This window comes from Sciurus carolinensis, chromosome 3, assembly GCF_902686445.1.
Source record: "Sciurus carolinensis chromosome 3, mSciCar1.2, whole genome shotgun sequence".
Classification (NCBI taxonomy): domain Eukaryota; kingdom Metazoa; phylum Chordata; class Mammalia; order Rodentia; family Sciuridae; genus Sciurus; species Sciurus carolinensis.
In genome coordinates this window covers 49956988-49979923 of record NC_062215.1, presented here as the reverse complement: position 1 = coordinate 49979923, position 22936 = coordinate 49956988, and the positions used below count along the sequence as shown (strand labels likewise).

Genomic DNA, 22936 nt, shown 5'->3' with positions numbered 1-22936 from the left:
TGTATATGAAAGATATTCTCTAAGAATACAAGAAAACATATCAATCTGCTGTACCCCCAAAAGGGTGCAAGGGTCTTGCATCTTGTAGCATGTATCAGCACATCACTTTTTAAACATCTGAATATTATTCCATTGTATGGATATACATACCACATTTTGTTTATCCATTCATCCAGGGATGGACATTTTGGGTTCTTTTTACTTTGGTGCCATTATGTATAATGTTTGCTATGTACATTCTTGTCCGTTTTTGTACTTCACCCAATTTCATATGTAATATTACAAGGCTTCTAGACCACCTCAAAACTCTAGTCTGGTAGGTTCTCCAGGGAGATCTGAGATGGGACCCCAATTGCACACATTGGTGATGACTTTCATCAGTCACCAAATGTCTACAGTGCACCAGGGTCGGGGCCTGGCTCTTCACACAATTCCCTTATCTTCACAACTAGCCTGTCGCATAGATGGTATCTATTCCCATTTTAAATCAAGGAATGTTAAGAGCCGAGGGCTTAATAACTTGCCCAATGCTGCACAGCTAACTGAACGGTAAAACCAAACTACTTTAAAATGTTAGCTTTGGACTGGGGGTAGAGAACATGCTTAGCATACAAGGGGCCCTGAGATCTACCCCTAGCATCAAACAAACAAAACAGAACAAAAAAGTATTAGTTTGTTCTAGAGACTTCTTTCCAGCTCCCCAATGCCAGGCTACCCTTGGCTCATCTCTCCCTGAGGGACTATAAACAACTTCACCTGGACTACCCCAGTTCCCACCCAAGGAGGATGACAGCTTAGGCCTGATTCTCCTGCCTGTCTTACAGTCTCCAAATGAGCATATGTCTTCCCTGGGAGATGTGCAAAAACATCATCGCCTCCTCCAAGCCGTCACGTTCCCTAGCTGGAGGCTGACTTCCTGGTCTCCCTATTGAAAACAACACAACCAAAAAAATGTTCATCTTAATGGTGGCTACTGATTCCCCCTGGGTAAAAGTCAAGCAGAGAAGCAAGGGGCTGTCACCTAGAGATTAAAAACAAAATCCCCACCGTGGGTGTTGCTCAGTGGCAGAGCACTTGCCTAGCATGCATAAGGGCCTGGGTTCGATCCCCAGCACTGCAAAAACAGAAACAAATTTTTAAAAATGCCATTACAGCAGTGTTTCTCAAAACATGGTCACCCTGGGACAACCCATTCAACACCTCAGATAGGGGTCAACGTGCATATTCCTGGGCCCTGATTCCAACACTACATCAAACTGGGGCCTGGGAGTCTGCATTTTTAGCACATATCCTGGCTGAGTCCTACGTTCACTCTACTCTGGAGCTACTCAGGTTAGTGGGAGAAACTGAGAGAAAGCATCACCTCTGAAATGGAAACTGGGAGGGGCCATAAAATCTCAATAAGCACAATTTGTAAAAACACAGTGCTGTACTGCATAGTTACTTATGAAAGAGAAAGATCCTATCCTCTAACCTCAAACTCTTCAAACAAATGATTTTAAGACTCAAGGTCGGGTCTGCAGCCTCCGGGCTGTACCAACCCCTACACTCAGCTCCCCACAACCTCCGCCACTCTTCAAGTTCAAGTTCATCCTGGGACACCACCTCCACCTGCGAGATGCTTCTGGGAGCACCTGCCTCTTACCTTCTGAAGCAGCGAGCAAATGCTACTTGCAGGCGTTCACGGGTGGTCGTCAGGCTCTTGATTTAGCAGCCAAATCAGAGAGTTTTAAGGTCCCCTATTCTATGTCTTCTTACACCCCAAACCCAGCAGCAATAGGAGTGCTAAGAAAGGCATATCCACAAGACTCCACACCCTCTCCCCCCACACCCAGATCTATATATAACATCTCTGAAGTTGTCAGCCTAACGAGCCACTTTCTGGCAGACCCGTTGCCATGACAATGACTGCTAATGAGCCGGGTGCTGTGATTGGCACTGCTTGAAGGTTCCTCCACAAAGGACTCGGCAGCACTCTCGCCCTTCCCCAACCATACATCCAGCTGGACGTCCAGAAGTAGCCAGGGCATGGCTGGGTGTGCCTGGGAGGCCTCAGTTCCTGGAAACTGGTTCATTAATAGCTCACCCTGAGAAGTGGGAGGAGAGTCCAGGAGTGGCCTCTTCTGCCAATTAGGTACTGAACAGAGGGGTCGACCAATTACTGATGAGGACCGCAAGGGTCCACCAGGAAAGACAAAGACCAGCCAGGCTGCAGACTGTGATTCACTTCATCATCACGCCTTTTCTACTGGACACCTGTTTAGGGTGGGCAGACTCCTACACAGAGCTGGGAACAGCTACTCATTGCGGGCCCCACCTCCCACCATGACATCACCAGCTTCAGAGTCGGAGTCTACAAGAATGCCAGGCACCTTTCCTTTGTCTCACAGGTGAAAGTACTGCTCTCTGCAGCTCTGGCAGCCTTCCTATCCATTCAGAAATAGCAATTCACAGACAATAGCTAGGGAGGAAGCAGGGTGACCTGGCAATGGCATGGTGCATCCTGGGGAGTGTGGGCTTCACAAGTAGTTTCTTAGGAGACAGGCTGAATCCTGGGGATGTCTTCATGCTGTTCTGGAAGCCAGGGATAGAGACTTGGTCAGGGGAGGAAGCAGGGACAACATCCCTCTTTTTCATAGTTTAGTCTTAGCCCAGTGCCCAGAGCACTGAGTGAGTGAATGAATGAATGAATGAATGAAGGCTGGGAATTGTGGTAGCAACTGAGTTTCAAACTGATCTGAGTAGGCTGTTTCATGAACCAGGTGGAGGGCGGCAACCCAGAGCACGTGTGTGCTCCACCTGTGAACAGATCCCAGCTCTTGACAGATCTGATTGAATGGACTCTGAGTGAAGGCAGGTGAGCAGAAAAGGCACTGCAGGGCACTTCTTCACCTGCAGAAAACAGTCAGAGGGACAGCATCCAGAAGCCTCAAGCAAAGCACCGAGATCTAAGCACAGATTTCTCATATCGTATCCAGGAGAAATATGCAGGAAACTAGATTATTTAGCAACCTCAGCAGAAGGAAGGGAGATATGGCATGCAAGACCAAAAGAGCCAAAGGAGAAAGCAAAGAAAGATTAAAAAAAAAAAAAAAAAGAGGCAAGTTGGTTTGAAAACGAAAACAAAATTAAGAAAAAAAGAAAAGAAAAACCCAAATTTCAGAGGTTTTAACAAAAAGAAAATGCACATTGGTTGCAATAAAAGCTAGAATTAGTATTGCAAAAACAAAAAGTGAGTATGCATAAAACAAAGTGGAGAATTATTTCCCCAGAAGGGAAAGAAAATGAAAAAAAAAAAAAAAAGAGAGAGAGAGAGAGAGATTAAATTAAACAGGAGGACTGAACAGCAAGCCAAGAGATAGATACTGGGTGTTCCTGAAGAGGAGGCCAGAACAAAGGCTCTTAACAGAAAGGAACTGTAAACAAAGGTTGATAGGGAAAAACTTTCCCAAGCTGTGCAGCCTGGTGGACCTTCCACTGTTGGAGGCAAAATGATTTTTAAAAGACCAACATGAAGACACACACTAACAAAGGATACATTCCTACAGCCATGTAAATGAGAAGATGTAAAATAAATAAATGAAAAGGCACGAGACTGGTCTCAGACTTCTCGTAGCCACATCTCAAAAGACACTTCCCATGTGGTATGGGACCAGATCCTTACATGTAGCCAAGCTGCCCTTCAGGAATGAGGGAAGGTGAGAGAAATACATTCTACATACAAGGGCTCAGAAACACTGCTATGCATGAGTCCTCCTTAGGGAAAGTGCAGTCGTCCCTCAGTATCTACAGGGGGACACCCACAGATGCCAAAACCCCCAGGTGCTCAAGTCCCTTCTACAAAACACTGTAGTGTTTATATAGAACCTACACACATCCTCCTGTGTAGGCGCCATCATCTCTAGGTTACTTTTAACATGGAAAACAATAGAAATGCTAACTAAATAGTTCTACTGTATTGTTCAGGTAATAATGACAAGAAAGAAAGTCTGCACACATGTTATGGTTTGGATGTGAGGTGTCCCCCAAAAGGAGAAATGATTGGGTTGTAAGAGTCTTCACCCAATCAATGAATTAATCCCTGATGGGATTAATTGAAGTGGTAGGGTGTGGCTGGAGGAGATTGGAATTGGGGCATGGCTTTGGGGTATGTACTTTGTATCTGGAGAGTGGAGTCTCTCTCTCTCTGCTTCCTGATGATGTGAGTTGCTTCCCTCTGCCATAGTCCTCCATCATGATGTTCAGCCTCACCTCAAACCCCGAGGAATGGAACCAGCCTTCTATGGACTAGGACCTCTGAAACTGTGAGCCCTCCAATATACCTTTCCTTCTCTATAGTTGTGCTGGTCAGATCATTTAGTCACAGAAGCGAAATAGCTGACTAAAAAAACATGTTAAATAAAGACAATTTCTGCTGGGTGCAGTGGGGCACACTTGTAATCCCAGTGACTTGGGAGGTTGAGGCAGGAGGATGACAAGTTCAAGGCCATCCTCAGCAACTTAGCAAAGTCCTAGGCAACTTAGTGAGACCCTGTCTCAAAATAAAATATAAAAAGGACTGGGGATGTGGCTCATGGTTGAGCACCCCTGGGTTCAATCCCTGGTACCAAAAACTTTTTTTTTTTTTCTTTTAAAATATTCCCAATCAGATAGTGGAACCCTTGAATCTGGAAACTATGGATAAGAAGCCAACAGTACTTAAAAGATGGACTTCAAATGCCTGAAATATTAAGACATGCAAAGGTGAAGAATGAAGACATCACAGTCAAAAGAACCAAGGTTGAAGACTGAAAGTAACTTAGAAAAATGCATTAATAATTGCTATAGAATTGTGTATATGGGTCACTATTCACAAGAGACTATAAAAAATGACATGATTACTTGGTTCATGAATTCCAGATAATACATGAAAAGATCAAGAAGCAAGAGAAAATAAAAGTGAGATACCAAGGAAGATGGAAGTAGGCTACTGCTCTTCCTTCTTATATACTGTGGTTTATGCATGTGGTTTATGCATGTGGTTTATACTATGATTCGTTCCCAAAGGTTCCTGTGCAGGAAGCCTGGTCTCCAGAATAATAGTGTCGAGTGGAGCAGAACCTTTAAGAGGTGGGGCCTAGTGGGAGATCCTTAGGTTACTGGAGGCATCACCACTGGAAGTGGATTAGGTCCCTTGGGGCTGGAATGGTTGTAAAGCACATTCAGCTTCCTCAGCTCACTCTCTTGCCTTTTTTACCATGTGACTTGCTTTCCTTTCCTCCACCTTACTCTTCTACCATGTGACATCATCTATCATGTTACTGTGCAGCATGAGGCCCTCAGCAGAAGCCAATGTTGGTGCCATACTTTTGGACCTACAGAACTATGAGCTGAAAAAACCTCTTTTTTATATAGCAACAAGACTCAGGTACTTTGTTACAGCAACAGAAAATGAACTAAGACATCATTCCAATAAAGAAATATCCTCTGTGTCCTCTTGTTCCTCCTGTCAAAGCTATCAGATACCTTCCTGGTTGGCTCCCTCCTCTGTCCTTTGACATTTAGTGTCTGCACATGTCTCTTCCTCAGAGACAGGAGCTTCTCAACCAGGGGGAACGCAACAAAAGGGATGGGTTCCTGGACACCAAAGACCCTGGCATTGTGACACTTACCTTCATTCTAGTGGCTCCATGAACAATCAGCTTTCATAGGAAATTCTGAGCCCTAGAATCCACTGAGGTGGACAGGCTGGTATACTTGCAGGCTGAGGGAAAACTCAGTAGCCAGACAGAGCTTTCCAAAGACCTCACTTGTTCCATATCCTCTGCTTTGTAAGCTCTCACTGGATTCCCAGAGCCAAAGCTCAAAGAAGCCCTCACTGAAGACTCCTTATGAGAAACACCTGCTCAGCCAGGCTGCCTCTTTGAATCCATAAAAGGAACTTCCCAAACCAGGCTTTTATCATTTCAATGCAAATGTCCCCAGCACTCTTCAAAACTTAGTACAATCCAAGTGTCTTTAGGCCTGGCCTCACTGCCCAGAGTATATGGATGGGGTCACAATGGATAGGGTAGCAAAAATCCACATCTCACTGGCTTGAATCTTCCACTGGCTCATGTGTGAACCCTCTGCCCCAAAGGCTTCCTAGATGATACCCAAGAGTGCTAACTTGGGTTAACTAACTTGGGTTCCCCTAGCCAGGATGCAAATTCCAGTTCCCCTGAAGCATCTGCCATGCTCTTCCACATGGAATCAGTCTCTTTCCATCATGTCCCCACCCATCACTGTTCATGGGAGGCAGGCTCACACTGTGATTGTTATTGGTGCCCACCACAGGAGATAGACATTGGTGCCACAGGAGTTTTCTCCCAGGACCTGAAAACCTGCCAACCAAAGACCTGAAGGCTGAAATCCTTTGGACATTCCAGACCTATCCTGATCCTGGTAGGCTCAGTGAGAATTCTGGCCACCCTGAATGTCCATCTGTAAACCCCCAGCACCTCCCTGAGGGCCAATTAACTCACTGGGTATGTTTCTCAGGAGTGGGTAGGGAGAGGACATAGAACAATGGTCTCTATTTTCTGACCCTATAAAGGAATAGAGTGATCTGGTTAACCAGGAATTTTGATGAACACAATTACAATGGAGTCCATGCAGCAAGGAGACAGGAAGTCAATCCTCACTGGGAAATTTGCTAAGTTAGAAAACATGGGGTCTCCAGGGAGACAGGACTGATGAAAAGATTTGCAAATGATCCTGCAAAATGAAAGGATGAGTTAGATGCCCCCCTCCTGGGTCAGAAGCCATTTCACAGCCTTCTAGAGTCTAGAGGTCAAGGCATAGAGAGTAAGAAAGAAATGCCTTCTATGTAGGCTTTGCACACATTCCTCCCCCAACCCTGGAGAAAGAGATCTTTATGGTCATTGCACTGCAGATAGAAGAAAGAAGGGCCAATTAATAGATAATGCAAGACATGTGGGGAATCTGAATAGCCACATACTTCTTGTATCTGAGATGGCTGGTCCTTTTTTGTTGGTGGCTTCTGTCCAGGGACACCCTACAGCATGACAAGGATCTGAAGGTTACTTCTCCTCTCTCTTTTGCATCATTTGGAAGGATCTCAGCATTGACCAATCAGTGTAGTTGTGCCACTGAATATCAGCGTCACTCCTTCAGCCTCTTACAGAGGTTTGAAGCAGGTACCTGAAGGTCTTACATTATGTTTTAGACCCTCGGGACCCAAGGAGAGACTGTGCATAGGTGTGGGGGGCAGGAACTGGTGCTCCTGAAAACACAGAACAGCTCCCAAGTAGGATGGGAAGCAGGGATTGTTTTCAGATCTTGAAACTTGGGCTGGGAAACTCCAGAGAAAGCTCTCCTGCTTTGTTCCAGTGCTAAGGTCTGTTGGTCCTGATATTTCAAGGCAATTATAAAGGGCAAAGTAGTCTGCTCCCGGCACCTTCAGAAGCTAGAAAACCCGAGAGACTCTGCTCACCAGTTGTATGAGTCCATTTTGCATTGCTGTAAAAAATACCTGAGGCTGTGTATTTAATAGTGAAAAGAGATTTATTTAGCTCACAGTTTGGGAGGTCCAAGAACATGGAACTGGTGTTACAACATCCGAGAAACAGAAATAGGAAGGGAATCAGCAGCAGCAGAAGGGACCAAACATGTGGTGTGGCCCCGCGTTATAAGCTTTGTAACATTCCTCTTTTTATGAGAGGGCACTCAGAGAGGTCAGTGCCCCATAACCTATCCACCTTCCATTAGCTGCTGCCTCTAAAAGGCTCTCATACCTCCACATGTCCACACTGGGGACCAAGATCCCATGTTCAGCACATGAACCTTTGAGGGACAGATGAAACCACATCCAGGCCATACCACCAGACTTTGATTAACACAAGTACTGAATTCAAACACCCCTCTTCCTGATGGGCAGTTGAAGAGTCTGGGTTCATTCTCTCCCACTCCTCTGACAGTTTCAAAATAGAGTGGACCATTCTTACAGTCTACCTCCAATTCAGGAAGACAAAAGCATTAGTAGAAAACATACTAGCAGGCCGGACTTGATGGCACAAACCTGTCATCCTAGCACTGAGGAGGCTGAGGCAGGAGGATGGCAAGTTTGAGGCCAGCCTGGGCAACTTAGCAAGACCATGTCTCAAAATAAAATGTAAAGAGGGTTGGGGACATAGCTCAGGGGTAAATCACCCTTGTTTTCAATCCCCCATATCAAAAAAGAAAGCAAGCACACCTCCCAAGTGTTGTTACAGACAACAAGCTATCATGTGTGCATTTCCTGTAGCATCTTTGTGGCACTTTGCTTCCTCCTCTGTAAAGCGAAGGGGCTGCCAGCCCTCAAGCGCTGAGGTTCCAGAACCCAGGGGATGTCTTTCGTAATGGAGCCTAACACCACCACAAGGGAAATTTCAAAGCATTTAAATGTCCAGCTCAGTTGCAAAAGCAGCAGCCACATAAACAAACGGGGACAACAGAGAGCTTCTGACAAGAAACACAAATGGTCATGAAACATTAGTTTTTGTTTTTGTTTTTTTTTTAACTGCATATTTTCCCCAAAAGAATAGACTTCAAATCTTTTAGTCTAGGTATCCTTCCATTTCCTCAGTCAAATATGACTTGGAATTAGTGGGAAAGAAAAGCTGAGACATCAATAAAATAAGACGATTTAACACAACTGGACATGAAATACATGCCCAAATCAGGATGCGAGATTGTGGCCATGGTATGATCTCAGGTCTGCATAAGGCGGCCAACCACTTGGGGATTCTTCACTTTTTTGCCACTGTTATGGCCAATCTGTGCTGACATGTCCCAAGTTGTTTAAAGGAGTTGGGCTAACGTTTATCATTTCTCTTGAAGGTAAATGTTTTTGAAAAATATCCTACCTTTTCTATGCTAGCTTGTATCTATAACAGTATCAATTATTTATTGTGTCCTAGGAGACTTTTTTTTTTTTTGGAGACAGTGTCTCCCTAAGTAGCCCAGTTGAACTTCTCCTGCCTCAGCCTCCAGAGTAGCTAGGATTAGAGTTGAGCACCATTGTACCTGACTTAGAAGACGCTTTTGAAGGGACACTTTGAGGAGTGTTCACTTCTAACTATCTCCCTGGGGAGCTCCTGGTAGGGTAAGACCCATCTAGATGGTTCATGGTCAAATTTCCCTTTGCAAAGGTGAAAGTCTAGGAACAAGAGAGATTTGACAACACTTAGTATTGAGAGAGAGAGAGACAGACAGAGAATATATACTATCCTCCCAAGTTCTTCTTTATCATTAAGCTACAAAACCCCCCAAACCCCTTTCTCAATATTGCTGGCATTTCTATAGTTGTTATGCCTCTAAAGAAAACCTGCAACCCAAATTACCAAGCACTGTCCCATTAAAAATGAATTTAAGAAGTTCAGAGGTATATGTGGAAGCTAAAAAATTGACTTCCCAGCAGAGCCTGGGAAGTGTGTGGGGGAGGAGGGGGAGGCAGACAGGATGGTTAACAAGTAAAGGGATGCAGTTAGGTAGGAGGAATAACTTCTAATGCTCCGTAGCACAGGAGGATAAATAGAGTTGACAACAATTAATTGAATATTTGAAAACAGCTAGTAGAAAGGATTTCGAATGTTCCCAACACAAAGAAATGATAACTGTCTGAGGAGATGGATATGCCAATTACTGTCAAATGATCATTACACACTGTATACATGTACTGCACTGTCACATTGTGCCCCATAAGTATGTGCAATTATTGTGCATTAATTAAAAATAAAAATATATTAAATAATAATAATAATAAAAAGAACTTGTTAGGAAGTCAGGAAGGCAGTTGAAGGTTGCTAGCTTGTCATCACATGCAAAACAACTACTTACCAGAAGAAACTTCAAGGGCAGGGGATATAGCTGCTCTGTGCAGATGCTCCAGGGGCAAAAGCAGGCATCCTCAGGGAGTTGGTGTCATTTTAACAAAAGGCAGATGGAAGCTCATTAGAGCATAAAGGTGGGTGGCTCTGCCTGCCCCCACCGCCCATGGCTGCCATCCAGCTGGCCTGGCTTTGTGGTCGCTCCTTGGGGGCTGCAGCAGCCCGCGGGCACCAAAAGGAAATAGAAGTAGCAAGTCTCACCATGGAGACTCATTCTAGTTACTTCTGGTTAACTCTGCAGCTCTAACTGCCTGTGCTCCCAGTCATCTTGATCAAAGACTTCTGACGCCAAGAGGTGCTCCTAATTGGTTCTGAACCAGGAGCCCCAGAGGGAGATGAAGCTTAATGGGGGCTATGGCAGTTTCTGAGTCAGTAAGGGGCGCGTTGCAACCAACCCAATTCGGCTGCACTATTGGAGTCTCTGCTACTGATGCATATCAACTAGACAGAGGGTGACAGCCAAGGACCTTACTATCAAGGTTCAGGAATGAGCATGGTGCTGTGGCAATGTGGGAAGAACACAGGATGTGAATTGGGACCTGAGGGCCAGGACTGAAGCTGCTTAGGTCTTACTCTGAGATCTTAAGCAACCCGCTGCATCTCTGTGGGGAGGCCTCCATTTCCTCATCCCTTAAATGCAGAAGTTGGACCAGATGGTCTCTGTGGGATATATATATCCTAATATTCAATGATTCTAAGTGTTGGTAATAATATATCTGTTTTAAGAACATGCCATTTTTATAGGAGGAAAAAATGCACACTCAAGTATAGACATGTGATTTGGAGGCATGGACCACTCCTGAAACGCTGCCCAGGCCTCAGGCACTTGGGATTCCATCTCTCAGCACAGGGAGTACTGTCCTGATAGGTCTACACGTCCATGTCTCCCTGTTAGAGCCACATTCAAGGTCCCAGCTCTGTTGGCCTAGCAACTTGATTTCCGCCCCGCATGTTGGGCTTCTATCTCTGTGTCCATCATCTGTTATGCTCTTAAACTAGAATTCACCTGCTCACACCACAGATAGGCTCCGGTGGAATTTTTCTGGGTCTACCTGCTAGCAGTTAGTACACCCACTTTACCCCTCACATTATACCCCAAACGCACAGTCCATGTCAGCTTGGGCACACCTCACCCATGGCCTTGGCACCCACATACCCCACATTATCAAGAGCTTGACTTCTTGGGCTCTTCCCAGCTCCTTTCATGTCCTTCATTGTTCATCTTTTTTGCTATTCCCTCCTTCCCTAAGAAGCACCATGCCACTGTTGGCAGGCAGACCTGAAAGCACCCCGAGCACCCACAGCAGATGCTGGGCAGCTGTGACTTGGTTAGAACTTGATGAACCAGTCGGTCTGCGTTCCTTACAGCAATGATTTTCCAAGGATAGTCCTCTGCACCAGCAGAACAGGAATCCTCTGGGGAGTGGGCTAAAAATACAGAGTCCCAAGCCATACTCCAGCAATGGATCTGCATTTTGAAGACCCTTGGGCAATCCAGATGCATATTAACATCAACTTTCTTTTTTCAGCAGCACTAGGGATTAAATCTAGGACCTTGCACACACTAGACAAGTGTTCTACCACTGAGCTGCATCCCCATTCTTTTTATTTACTTTATTTTATTTTGATACAAGGTCTTGTTTCTTGTTAAATTACATAGCCTGGTCTTGAACTTGCTATTCTCCTGTCTGAGCCTCCTGAGTGAGCAGCTGGGATTACAGGTATGTGCCATGGTGCTACCTTTAAGAAGTTCTGCTGTGGATTTTCCTAGGAGGTCAACTGGCCCTTTGGAGGATGCTCCTGGATAACAAGCACTATCTCTCTTCTGCTGGCACTTGTTCAGGCCTTTCTCAGAAGCCCCACCAAAATCACTGATGCTCACTGGCCCAGTGAGGTGGGAGAAGGAAGATTCTGAGCAGAAACAGTCTCACCTTTCCATACACACTGGACCTCTCAGCTGTACAGAGCCTTTATAGTGTGGTCACCAAAAGTCGAAACTGACAAGAGGTTTCTCTTTCCCCAGAAAGGGAATGTCTAATTTATGGAGGCGGAAAGGTTGGTGGCAGAACAAGGCTGTTCTATCCCTAAGTCTGAGAAGAGCTTCCACTGTGGTAGCCGCCACTCCCAAACTGGAAAGAAGCCCCAGCCAGGCTTGGAACCATAGTATATTACTGGGCAGATACTCCACTACCTTCTGAGGCTTCCGAGAGCTCATCCCTTCCATCTTCATGTAGCATTTCCTAATCTCCCCCAAAAGCTTGTACCTACTAGTGCCCCAGGTAGAACTGGGCCATGGTGGGCAAGAAGGAGAACATAGGAAGAAGCCAAATTTCATATCTGGAAAAGTAAAGGGAGCAAGATTTGAACTCCAGGCCCCAGAGTATAAACCACATCACCACTCTTTCTCATCACATACCTGCAACTACACTGCTCCGGGGGACCCCTTTCCCTCTGCAAACACCCCTTCTTAAACCTTTCCCTTCTCCCATCCTCTTCTGATTTCTTACACAATGGCCTATGTTGTCTTTTCTCCTTGTTCATGCCATAGGCCCACGAAAGTTACCCCCAGACAATCAGGGTCCCCAGACCTTCAAAGCTCAGCAGGTAGAACCCAAAACTCAGGGTTTTCAGAATGGCCTCTTTAAAGCATCAGAGCCATCTGAGGAATAAGCAGAGAAGGATATGTGAACATATACCTGCAGGTGAGCAGGTTTGAGTCTTACCATTGAAGAAGGGCTGATCCTCCTTGGGGGCTGCTGTACCCAGAGACTGAGGTCTGGTCTGAAGCTCCCAGACTCAGAGCCCCGCTCTGGTCAGCTTCCTCTCCATTTCACCCTCTGCGGGAAGTGAGGCTGACAAGCAGCCACCCCAAGGCCTGTGCTCTGGGCACCCCGGAGGATGTTCCTGTGGCTTTTCTCATAGCTGTTCTTGCACAAAGAACCCACTACATTGCATAGTTCCTTCCAAATCTGCTCCAGCGTCTGTTGGGAAATCAACAACTCATTCTGGACTTTCCAGATGCAAAGTTTCTGGAGGACTTCATTTTTTCCCCCCCTTTCACTCTTTTTTCCCTTTCTCAGCTAAAAAAAAGTTGGCTGAGGTCAGGGCATACAATGGCCAAGCCTGTGTCACTGACCAGATGCCTCCCACCCCGCAGGCCTGTGGACAAGGGCAGCTTTGTCCACTGCATTTTAGGCAGGACTCCCTGGGCCTGCCCAAACTCCACTGGGGAATGTTTCTGCCAACTTCTTCCCAACCCTAAGACACAGCTCTGGCCCTTGCTCTGGCCCTGGCCTGGGCCCCAGCTGTGTGAAACCAAGGCCAGATAAAAGTCCACTTAAAAAGAATGGGGAATGTTTCCCCAAAGACCCATTGTTTGACACCTGTCCAGGGCTGTTAATCTGGTGCCCCCAAGAGGCCAAGATGTGGGTCTCCAGCCTGGGCCTTCACTTTTTCCTCACAACCACCAAGCCTGGACAGACAGTATGCAAAGGAGGGGGTAATGCTATGTGACTCTAATGACAGGGCTGCAGGATTGCAAAGTTGTAAGTTACAAGTGAAGAAAGGATTGGCCCAGACGGCCATGCGGCACCCACCAACTAATTGAGTTTATGTCTGGATCCATGCTGAATCCATCATCTTCCATTTAGAAGCCTTCTGGGGTAGCTGGAGATTCAGCACTTAAAGTTCCATATATTTCTATGATTACTCTCAGAGGCAAACCTTTGGGATTCTAGAAACTAATTCTTATAAAGAGTGAAATATGGTTTTACAGAAAAATTGAGGTCCTGAGGTCTTTGTGGTTTCCTATTTGACACTGCTTCTCACAAGCATATGGATGAACTGTTATTTAGGAAGCAGTTTTACAGCTGCTCCTGGGTTAGGGGCTAAGAAATTAAGTCTCCCATCTACAGATGGAGTCAGATCAGAACTAAGCTGTAGTTGTCTCATTACTCATAAGTTGGGCCAGGGGATATGGTAGAGTACTTGCCTCATATGCACAAGGCCCTGGGTTCCATCCCCAGCACACACACACACACATACACACACACACACACACACACACACACACACACACACAATTTGCTCACAGGCTGGGAGACCTTGGGCAAGGCCTGTAGAGTTAATTTCTTCATAGTGAAATGGAGAATGGAAATAGTCACAGTTCTTTCTCAAAAGGTTATCAGGAACATCCAAGGGGACAGACCCATGTAAGCATTCAGCATAGTGTAAAAAAGATGTAAATGCTCAATAAAAGCAGCTATTACTATTGTTGCTATCATGAGTGGCTGGAAGGTGAGGCGCTAGTTTCCCTGAGTCCAAGAAGTCTAGACTCAGCAATGAAAAGCAAACAACCCCTTAAAAATTAAGCAAAGGACATTTCTCCAAAGAAGATGTGAAAATACCCTGCAAGCTCATGAAAACATGCTTAATATTACTACTCATTAGGGAAATGCAAATCAAACCACAATGAGTTATTATTTCACATCCATTAGGAAAGTTACTATCAAAAAGACAGAAATACAACTATAATTTGCCAACAAAAAAATATGGGAAAATAAACCAGACAAGAACAAGTATTGGTGAGGATGTAGAAAATTGGAACCCTTGTGCATTGTTGGAGGTAACGTAAAATGGTGCATCCCCCAGGGGAAAAAGCATGGTGAGACCTCAAAAAAAAAAAAAAAAAAAAAAAAAAAGTGAACAGAATAGAATCATCCTATGGTTTAACAATTCCACTTCTGGGTATATATCTCAAAGAACTGATGTTTATAAACCCCTGTTCATGGTGAAATTATTTGCACAATGCAAAATGGTGAACACAATCCAAAGGGACATTGGGGAAACTGAGGCAACGCAGTCAGTACCCTGTGAGTCATGGGCTCTTCTGCTGAGGGACGTGGCACACTCAGAGTGGGTCACAGGGAGCCTCTCCTTTGGATGCATCAACTCTTGGCTCTCCATGTCAGTGTCCCACCTTTCTGGTATTCTCCTTCCACACTCATCTTTTCCTTCTCAGAGCCATCGACATGGCTGCTTGGGGGTCTCTATTTCCCCTATCTAAGAGTTGGGCTCCCATCTGTAAGAATGACCACAGGGATCTGTTATTAGGCACTCATTCGGCTAGGTGCTGTTGTAAGTCTCACATATCTGATGTGACTTAATCCACCTAATAAAACAACAGGGAAAATAATTATCTGCATTTAACAGAGGAGATGGATCAGGAAGGAAGGCAAGGGGATGATGATACTCCAAGCCAAGTAGCCAGCAGGAGCTGGGTGTGGTGGCCGATGCCTGTAATTCCAGTGGCTTTGGAGGTTGAGGCAGGAGGAGCTCGAGTTCAAAGTCAGCCTCAACAACTTAGTGAAATCCTGTCTCTAAATAAAATATAAAAAGGGGATGGGGATGTGACTCAGCGGTTAAGTGCTCCTGGGTTCAATCTCTGGTACCAAACACACACACACACACACACACACAGGAGAGGGGCAGTACTAAAAAGCAGGTAAGTCTGTTTGTGAAAGGAAATGCAAATATAGACTTTTTTTTTTATAAGCCAGAAGAAACCAACAGTGGGTGCTGAGCAGAGGAGGAGACATCATCAGTGCTATTCTTCACAAAATTTCATCACAGAAGGAACAGTAGTGACCCAGAAGCAGGGGACCAGGGTGAGGGAGAAGGGAAGACAAAGGAGAACTGGGGAATAAGGCTGACCAAGTTATGCTATGGGCATGCACGAATATATCACACAGCATTCCAGTTTTATATATAACTACAATGTATAGTAATACCTAACTATAATTCATTTTTATTAGAAAATAAATAACTAGAAAGACCAATAGGATATAGGAAGGGGATCAGGGGAAGGAAGAAGAGGGAAGGAAAGAGTACTGGGGATTGAAATGGAGAGAACTGTTAGATACATTTATGAATATATCAAAATGAGCCCCATATTATGTTTAACTACAATGCACTCAATTGGTTTCAAAATTTTTCATCATAGTCCTAGGGTATATAAATTAGAGGAAGAGACTTGGGGCAAGCAATTTTGAAGCAATCTCTCTCTTTCCCTCTTGCCCTCCATCATAAAAAGAAAAAGAAACGCTATGCTTGCAGTTGTCAAATGGCCCCAAGCCAGTCACTAAGAGGAGGTGAGTAGTGCATCCAGAGGCGGGGGGCCCCACTGGTAGCAGTTACTGGCATCTTCTCTCTGAGGTACGGGAGGGAGGCTGATGGGGAGCCCAGCCCTCACCTTGGAGGCCAGAAATGCCACAGAAATGCACAGACAGAATCAAGGTCCCTCTTTGCTCTTGCAATCTCACTCACCCACAGGAAGATAAAAGCAAAACTGCATTTGATCCTACATGGACAAAACCTTTGCCTTCAGGCTTTGTGGAATTAAAATGGCCATGGGAGCTTTCATAGTCCATGATTTCTTGGTTTTAAAACCACAAAGAGGGGACAGTTTTAAGCCTGTTCAGCATTAGAAGTGGCACTGCACAGATGAATGGATATAACACAGAAATATACCGCTACTGGTTACACAGAAATAGTCACCTTTGCAAACTCCACCATGGCCCTGGACAAGGGCAAGAGACCTCTCTGGGTCATTATAAACCAGTAAGCTAATATGCTCTAGACTGGACCAAGTAGAACACACTAGTCCTGCAGACACTTTATTCTTTAGGTTTCCCTAATGTTAATCACTCAGGAAAAGAAAGATTCACAAATACAATGTGAATGGGTTTACTGGTGGGGTTGCTCTTGGCATCTCAATCCATACGTCACTTGAGATCTGTTTTGTTAATTGTCCTCTATCATTAGAGTTGACTGCGAGAAGTGTACAATGATCTCTCCATTTGGCCTCTGCAAATAGGTAGGTCTTGCCTCCTGGGGCCACAGGTACAAATGAGAGCCAGCAGAAAGTTCATGATCCAAAAGTGAAAAGACTGACAATCATTTCCACCAAGTCAAATTTTCCTGAGTTTAATGGAGTCAGATAAGACAAGCCCCCTTTCTTTGTTTCAAATGAATTGAAAACTATCAACCAAAATAGACCACATTCTCTGTAGGCCCTTGTCTTCCTTAGGATGAATCGTGTTGTCTTCTAGTGATAATTAATAAGAAAGAACATCTGGGTATGGCGATGACTCACTTTTTCTAAATGCTTCATAGTCATGAAGGGAAAAATTATTCACCAGCCTGTGCAGTCTCCAGGGTACAGGGTCTCAAGGACCACCCTCCCCTGTCTCTTGGCTACATGATCAATTAACCAACTAACAGCTGCTAACTGCCCTTTCCTGACTGCTGTGGAAGATGGAGGCAAGTATTATAGTAGGTCCTGACTTCTAAAATTTGGAAGATAAGTCACAAACAGAAGTGAAAAAAGAAATAACTATCAAAGCAGATTGTAACTAGTGCCAAGGGATAAGTCAGGAGACAATAAGAGCTTTCAGAATCTGGAGGAGGGCGGGGTCACTGTTGGCTGGGAGGATCAAGGGAAGCTTGTCAGAAGATAAAGAATTGGCCTCAGAGCAGGGACACAAAAGAAGGGCTTGACCCTGGCACCAGGACATGATGCAAGAAGCAGAATAAGCTTTGGTAACTGATGAGATAAGGGGCCATGGGAAGAGGGAAAGTTGATTCCAGAGAGAATGAGAGGTGAGGACCAGGGACCCAGAGAGCCAGTCAGAGGCAGGGAACCAGGGTAAGGGGATGTGGTGGAGTGTGTTGGCTCTAGATCCATGTTCAAGGTGATCAATGGGCAGTGGGGTTCAGTGTGGTCCATCGGCTGCACAGAGAAGGTGGTAAAATCCAACAGGTCTACTCAGAGTTCATAAGAAAATCAAGGAGAGAGATGAACTTGAGACACGTTTTCACCTAAGTAGTGGGAGAAAAACTCGCTCCTGATGCTCCTGGGGCCAATGCCTCCCTCTTCTGTGACCTGTTATTCCATGTAGCACTCCCTGGGCCAGGTCTTCATTCTTTCCCTCTTGCACCTGGCCCAGTTTCTGACATTCAGGGACCACATGGGGAATGAATGGATGTGGTTGTTGAGAATCAGTCGCAGAAGCTAAACCAAGAAATGAGTAGTTCATCATTTCCAAGAAAATGCTGATATGGGGAGGGTGTGTCCCCAGTTTACCTTGGAAAGAGGACTATGGAGGGGAGATGGGCATGCAACTGACTACAGACACACAGGAGCCAGAGAGCAGGTGGGCCCAAAGAGAAGTAAGATATCAAGATGCCCATTATAAAAAGAAGGCAAGAAAGAGGTCAGGTCATCAGTGGTGGCTGCTCCACGTCCAGGGATGGGCTGAGCAGATGGCTCCTGTGAGGGCCGATCACTTTCTATCATGGTAGAATCCAAAGACCCTTGTAAAATGTCTTCATATGGTGCTCCATTTAAAAAAGCTCTTAACAGCCCCAATTCTAAGGGATTCCCAAACTTCAGTCATTTCACATTTCACTGTCGCAACATGCCCCATCACTGTGCAATAGCAGCACTATGATTTAATTCTTTTCCATGCTGGGGATTAAATTTTTTTCCCAGGGCCTTGCACATGCTAAGCATATGCTCTACCACTGAGCCACATCCCCAGCCTACTTGATTTTTTTTTGTTTTTGAACTGACTTACATCCAACTTAAATCTAGCCTGGCCCTAAGTAATAATATTTACGAAATCTCACATCTGATTTGGTTGTTTTATTTTTTTTTCTGTTGCACAATAAAATAAATATCTCATAAAAATAGTGATCTCAACATGAGCTAAAATTACCTTGTGGATTCTTAGTTGTCAACTAGGCAACTAGAAACACTGCCTCAGACTATGCACAAAAGCACTGTGTGGCATCCTCAAAACAATTTTCGGGGTTCCCAAGAATCTGGGATTCCAGGGAATCCCAGAAAACCAAACTTGAATTCCCTGCAGTACACCCAGCCACAACAGTAGGAACATGGTCCCTGGAGTGTGCATCTGAATCATTACTGGAAAGTTAAGGGGGACAATAAAGGAAAATGCAGAAGATTCGCATGGTGAGGGACAAGGACTGAATGAAGCTCAGTGGTAGACTGCTTGCTCAGCATGTGTAAGGCCCTAGGTTCCATCCCTAGCAACAACAATAACAACACACACACACACACACACACACACACACAGTTCTCCACCTGATAGGGGTAAGGAGCTAGGGGCAAGAAGCATCAAATATCAGCCTCAGGACACCTCTGTCAATTTGCTATCATGTTCTTAAACTAGTAACAAGAAGAAAAGGGAAAAGAAAAAAATTGACCCAATCTTAAAAAAAACAACAACAACAAAAAATAACAAAGACAGTCTAAATCTGAGAAAAACACCCAGGAACCATCAGATCAGTGGAGTGAATGGAGGCAAGTTTACGGAACAGAGATCAGTTGTAAGAAAGGAAACTCAGCACCTTCACCTCCTCCATCCCCGAGTTGAGATGCACTCCTTGCCTTCGCCACCTTGGAGAAGCCAGCCCTCCCGACACAGGGGCAGTCTCAGAGCTGCCGTCCCTCCCCTCTGCCCATCTAGGTACAGCAATTCCCCAGGAACAGGTGAGCTGGCATGGGAGGATGCCAGGGGCTCGGGAGGGGTGACCACCATTCTGAGGAGGACGACTCCCACACATCAGAGCAGGAAGAGGCCTGGTGCAGAGCTCCTTGGAATTATGAGTTCTCTCATACTCCACTGACTTAGAACATCAGAGAAGCCGTTAGGAAAATGGCGGATCTCCAGGTCAAAGCCAATTGGAAATAGGAACTGGATGGAGAGATGTGTGTATCATGGGACTGACAGGTAAACGACTGTGACCGTGAGCTGACCTTCCCCAAGTGGACAGAGGGTCAAGGTCAGTGGGAGTCCACACATTCTGTCTGTTGGCATATGCCATGTCTCCAAAGAAAAAAGGGGACAAAGAGTACAACTGGGGAGAGGAAACACCATCCAGAGGACTCAGAGGAACAGCACAGCTCAGGGAATAATTCAGAAGAACCTTGGAAACTGACAGAATGCAAGAATTTGTGACCTCTTTGAAAGAGGAACAGAAAATTAGAATGGAAAAACACAGTCGAAATAAAAAGGGATGACCTACAGAAGCAAATGGATGAGGTAAGGATTATATAAAAACTGCTCACTTAAACCCACAAATAAAACTTGGGGCGGAGGGGTGTAGCTCATAGGTAGGGCTCCTGCCTAGCATGCACAAAGCCCTAACTGCATTTCCTGCCAGAACAAAAGGGGGGTGAAATTAGTGACTTACAGAGCAAATGGTAAAAGTTCCCTAAATTGCAAAGAACAAAAGTAAAGAAATAAAAAGATAGTAGATTTTAAGAAGTGTTTCATTAGAAAAGACCAGAAAAAAAAAATCAATTGCAAAGAAAATAAGTGACCAAAAACCATGCACACCAAGAAGTCAAGAGTAAAGGTTACCTAGGAAATCAAATGTTCCTCAGACTTCTCCTCTACCCTGATAACAATGGGAGAGCTCTTCCCACCAGAATGAAGGCAGGGACTTTGTTTCCCTTGCTGCTGTATCAGTGCCCACATCAGGGACTGGGCCTGTCCCTTGACAAGTGTTGGATAGTGCTCAAAGTCAAATCTCCCTGAGGTCAAACCTTATAGGCCAAAGTTATTCCTTTGTTGCTATGAGTGATTGATACATAGTTGTTGAATACTTGAGTCTGTTTAATGGAATGACTACCCAATTCTAGGACAAAAAATAAAGCCAATTAATATCATATATACATATATACAAACACATATGTATACATACATATAAACGTATATGTAGTATTTCATTTACTTGCTTTCACACACACACACACACACACACACGCACACATACAAACAAACACACACATGCTGATGGAACAAACTAAGTTGCAAAGATGAGCTTCTCCAAAAGGTTTGTGATTCAAAATGTACATATCCACCAAGTTGTATTACTACTTCATGTATTAACCAGGTACAGTGGCACCTGCCTGTAATCTCAGTGATGCAGGAGGCTGCAGCAGGAGGATCACAAGTTTGAGGCCAGCCTCAGCTGTTTAGCAAGACCCTGTTTCAAAGTAAAAAATTAAAAAGGGCTGGGGCTGGGGATGTTGCTCAGTGGTAGAGCGCCCCTGGGTTCAATCCCCAGTGCTGCACACCAAACCAAAAACAACACAACCATGTTTTAAAGAAATAGGAAGGCTCTCTTGGGCATGCGAGGGAAGACACCACCCACTTAGCCTCCAGGCACTGCGAGATAAATCAACATCCAGAAGATGACAAGGGGGAAGTAACTATGTATATACATCTGTGAGTCATTTCTTGCTCAGTGCAGATAATGAACTCCCAGCTCACTCAGAAGCCCAGCTAGAGGTGTGCTATCTGGTGGGTTCTCTAGCTCAGGGGTAAAGCGTGGTGCCCCAGTGTTTCGTTCACCTCAGCTCTTGCCCCCATCCATCCCAGAACCAGGATCGGGATAGGTGTCCTTCCTGACCATTGGCCAGTGCATGAAGCCTCAAGTCACAGGTGAGGAACAGGCTGAACTGATGCTGCCCTTTCTGCCCAGGCACATGCCAACTAACAATGGGAGACTTCCAGCTTTGGGGACACTGTGCTGGAAGAATCAACAAAACATAAGTCTCTGCTTCCTGCCTCCACCAAACCAAAGCTGTGCTATGACAAGGACCATAGTAACCATTTTCTTTGTCGAAAAACTTAAGTAATGACTTTCTGCATGTTTAAAATTCTATTAGATGACCAAGTTCCTTTTTTTTCTTCTTCTTAAATTAGGGAAGACTAATAAATCACCCAATGGCTAGTGCTTTGTGTTCTCAAATTCTTTTTTTAATTATCTTCCAAGAATTGTTCTCCTTTAGAAATCAGATATGCAGTATGATTTCAACTATGGAAAATAATGCTCTCCCATCCCAAACAAAGCACTAAGGAAAGACACAAAAATGTTAATAAAGGTTATCTTTGTACTGTGGGATTCCTCTCATTGCTTTAATTATTTTACCACATTTAAATTTTTTCTTCATTTAAACATTTTATTCAGTTATTTTTTTTTCCATACCAGGGATTAAACTCAGGGGTGCTTATCAACTGAGCAACATCCCTGGGCCTTTTTATTTTTTATTTTGAGACAGGGTCTCACTAAATTGCTTAGGGTCTCATTAAGTTGCTGAGGCTGGCTTTGAACTTTTGATTCTCCTGCCTCAGCCTCACGAGCCACTGGGATTATAGGCATGCGCCATCACACCCAGCTTTAGTTAAAAAAAAAAAAAATTTCTTTTTGGTGGTGCGGGGGATTGAACCCAGGCCTTGCAAATACTAGACAATCACTCTACCAACTAAGCTACCTTCCCAACCCTAAAATGAGTTCTTAAAATTATTTTTACAACTAAGTAATTCCCACCTCCCAAAATCAGCATATACAACTCTAAGTATATGTAATCACAGTTATGGAGAAAAATATATGCAGCACTTAAAAAAAAAAAAAAAGAAAAAAAGGAATCTCCCCATTTTTCTACTTCTGCTTTTCTGAATTTTCTCAGTTTTCTAGAATGAGCATATTAATTTTAATGCATTTTAAAATCCTTAACTTATTTTCTATTATGAGCTCATGCATGAACAGAGCCTTATTAAAAATATTTAAAGAATGCTCATAAATTCCCCTTTGACATGTCTCATCTCACTTGCCAGCTCCTAAAATGATTGTTATTTATTAGATTAGGGTTTGCTGAATGGTTAGAAGACTGAGGATGCTTTATCTTTAAAGAAAACAAAAACAAAATGAGTGAAGATAAAGAACTTTCTCAACCAATGCAAAGCTGACTTGAAGAAAACAAGATGGAAGGGGCCTTGGAGACCCCTTGATTCCACATCAATATTTTAGAGTTGAGGAAACTAAGACCCAGAGACAGAGGTTGGACACCAGATCTCCTCAGTCCCAAGGCAAAGTCCCCTCCTTCCTGCCCTTTGGCTGCTCTAAACCTTGGTATAAGTGTCACCATTGTGGCT

The 22936-nt window shown here is 44.5% G+C and overlaps 1 protein-coding gene across 15 annotated transcripts in view; it reads right to left on the bottom strand.

The window, feature by feature from the left end:
- Nucleotides 1–22936, bottom strand: part of Gas7 (growth arrest specific 7) — a 234159-nt gene that overhangs the window by 94631 nt on the left and 116592 nt on the right. For 2 of the 15 annotated variants that reach the window (XM_047543651.1, XM_047543656.1), the window contains exon 1: nucleotides 1646–1662. The exons of 10 other annotated variants lie outside the window; for them this stretch is intronic. Coding sequence is in view for 1 of the 5 variants with exons in the window: in XM_047543649.1 (XP_047399605.1) it covers nucleotides 12632–12634 (3 nt within the window). In the remaining 4 variants the exon portion in view is untranslated. Of the gene's footprint in view, nucleotides 1–1645; nucleotides 1663–9858; nucleotides 9875–12631; nucleotides 12796–22936 lie in introns of those variants that run through there. 3 more of the 15 variants (XM_047543652.1, XM_047543649.1, XM_047543658.1) reach the window with 3 other exon arrangements.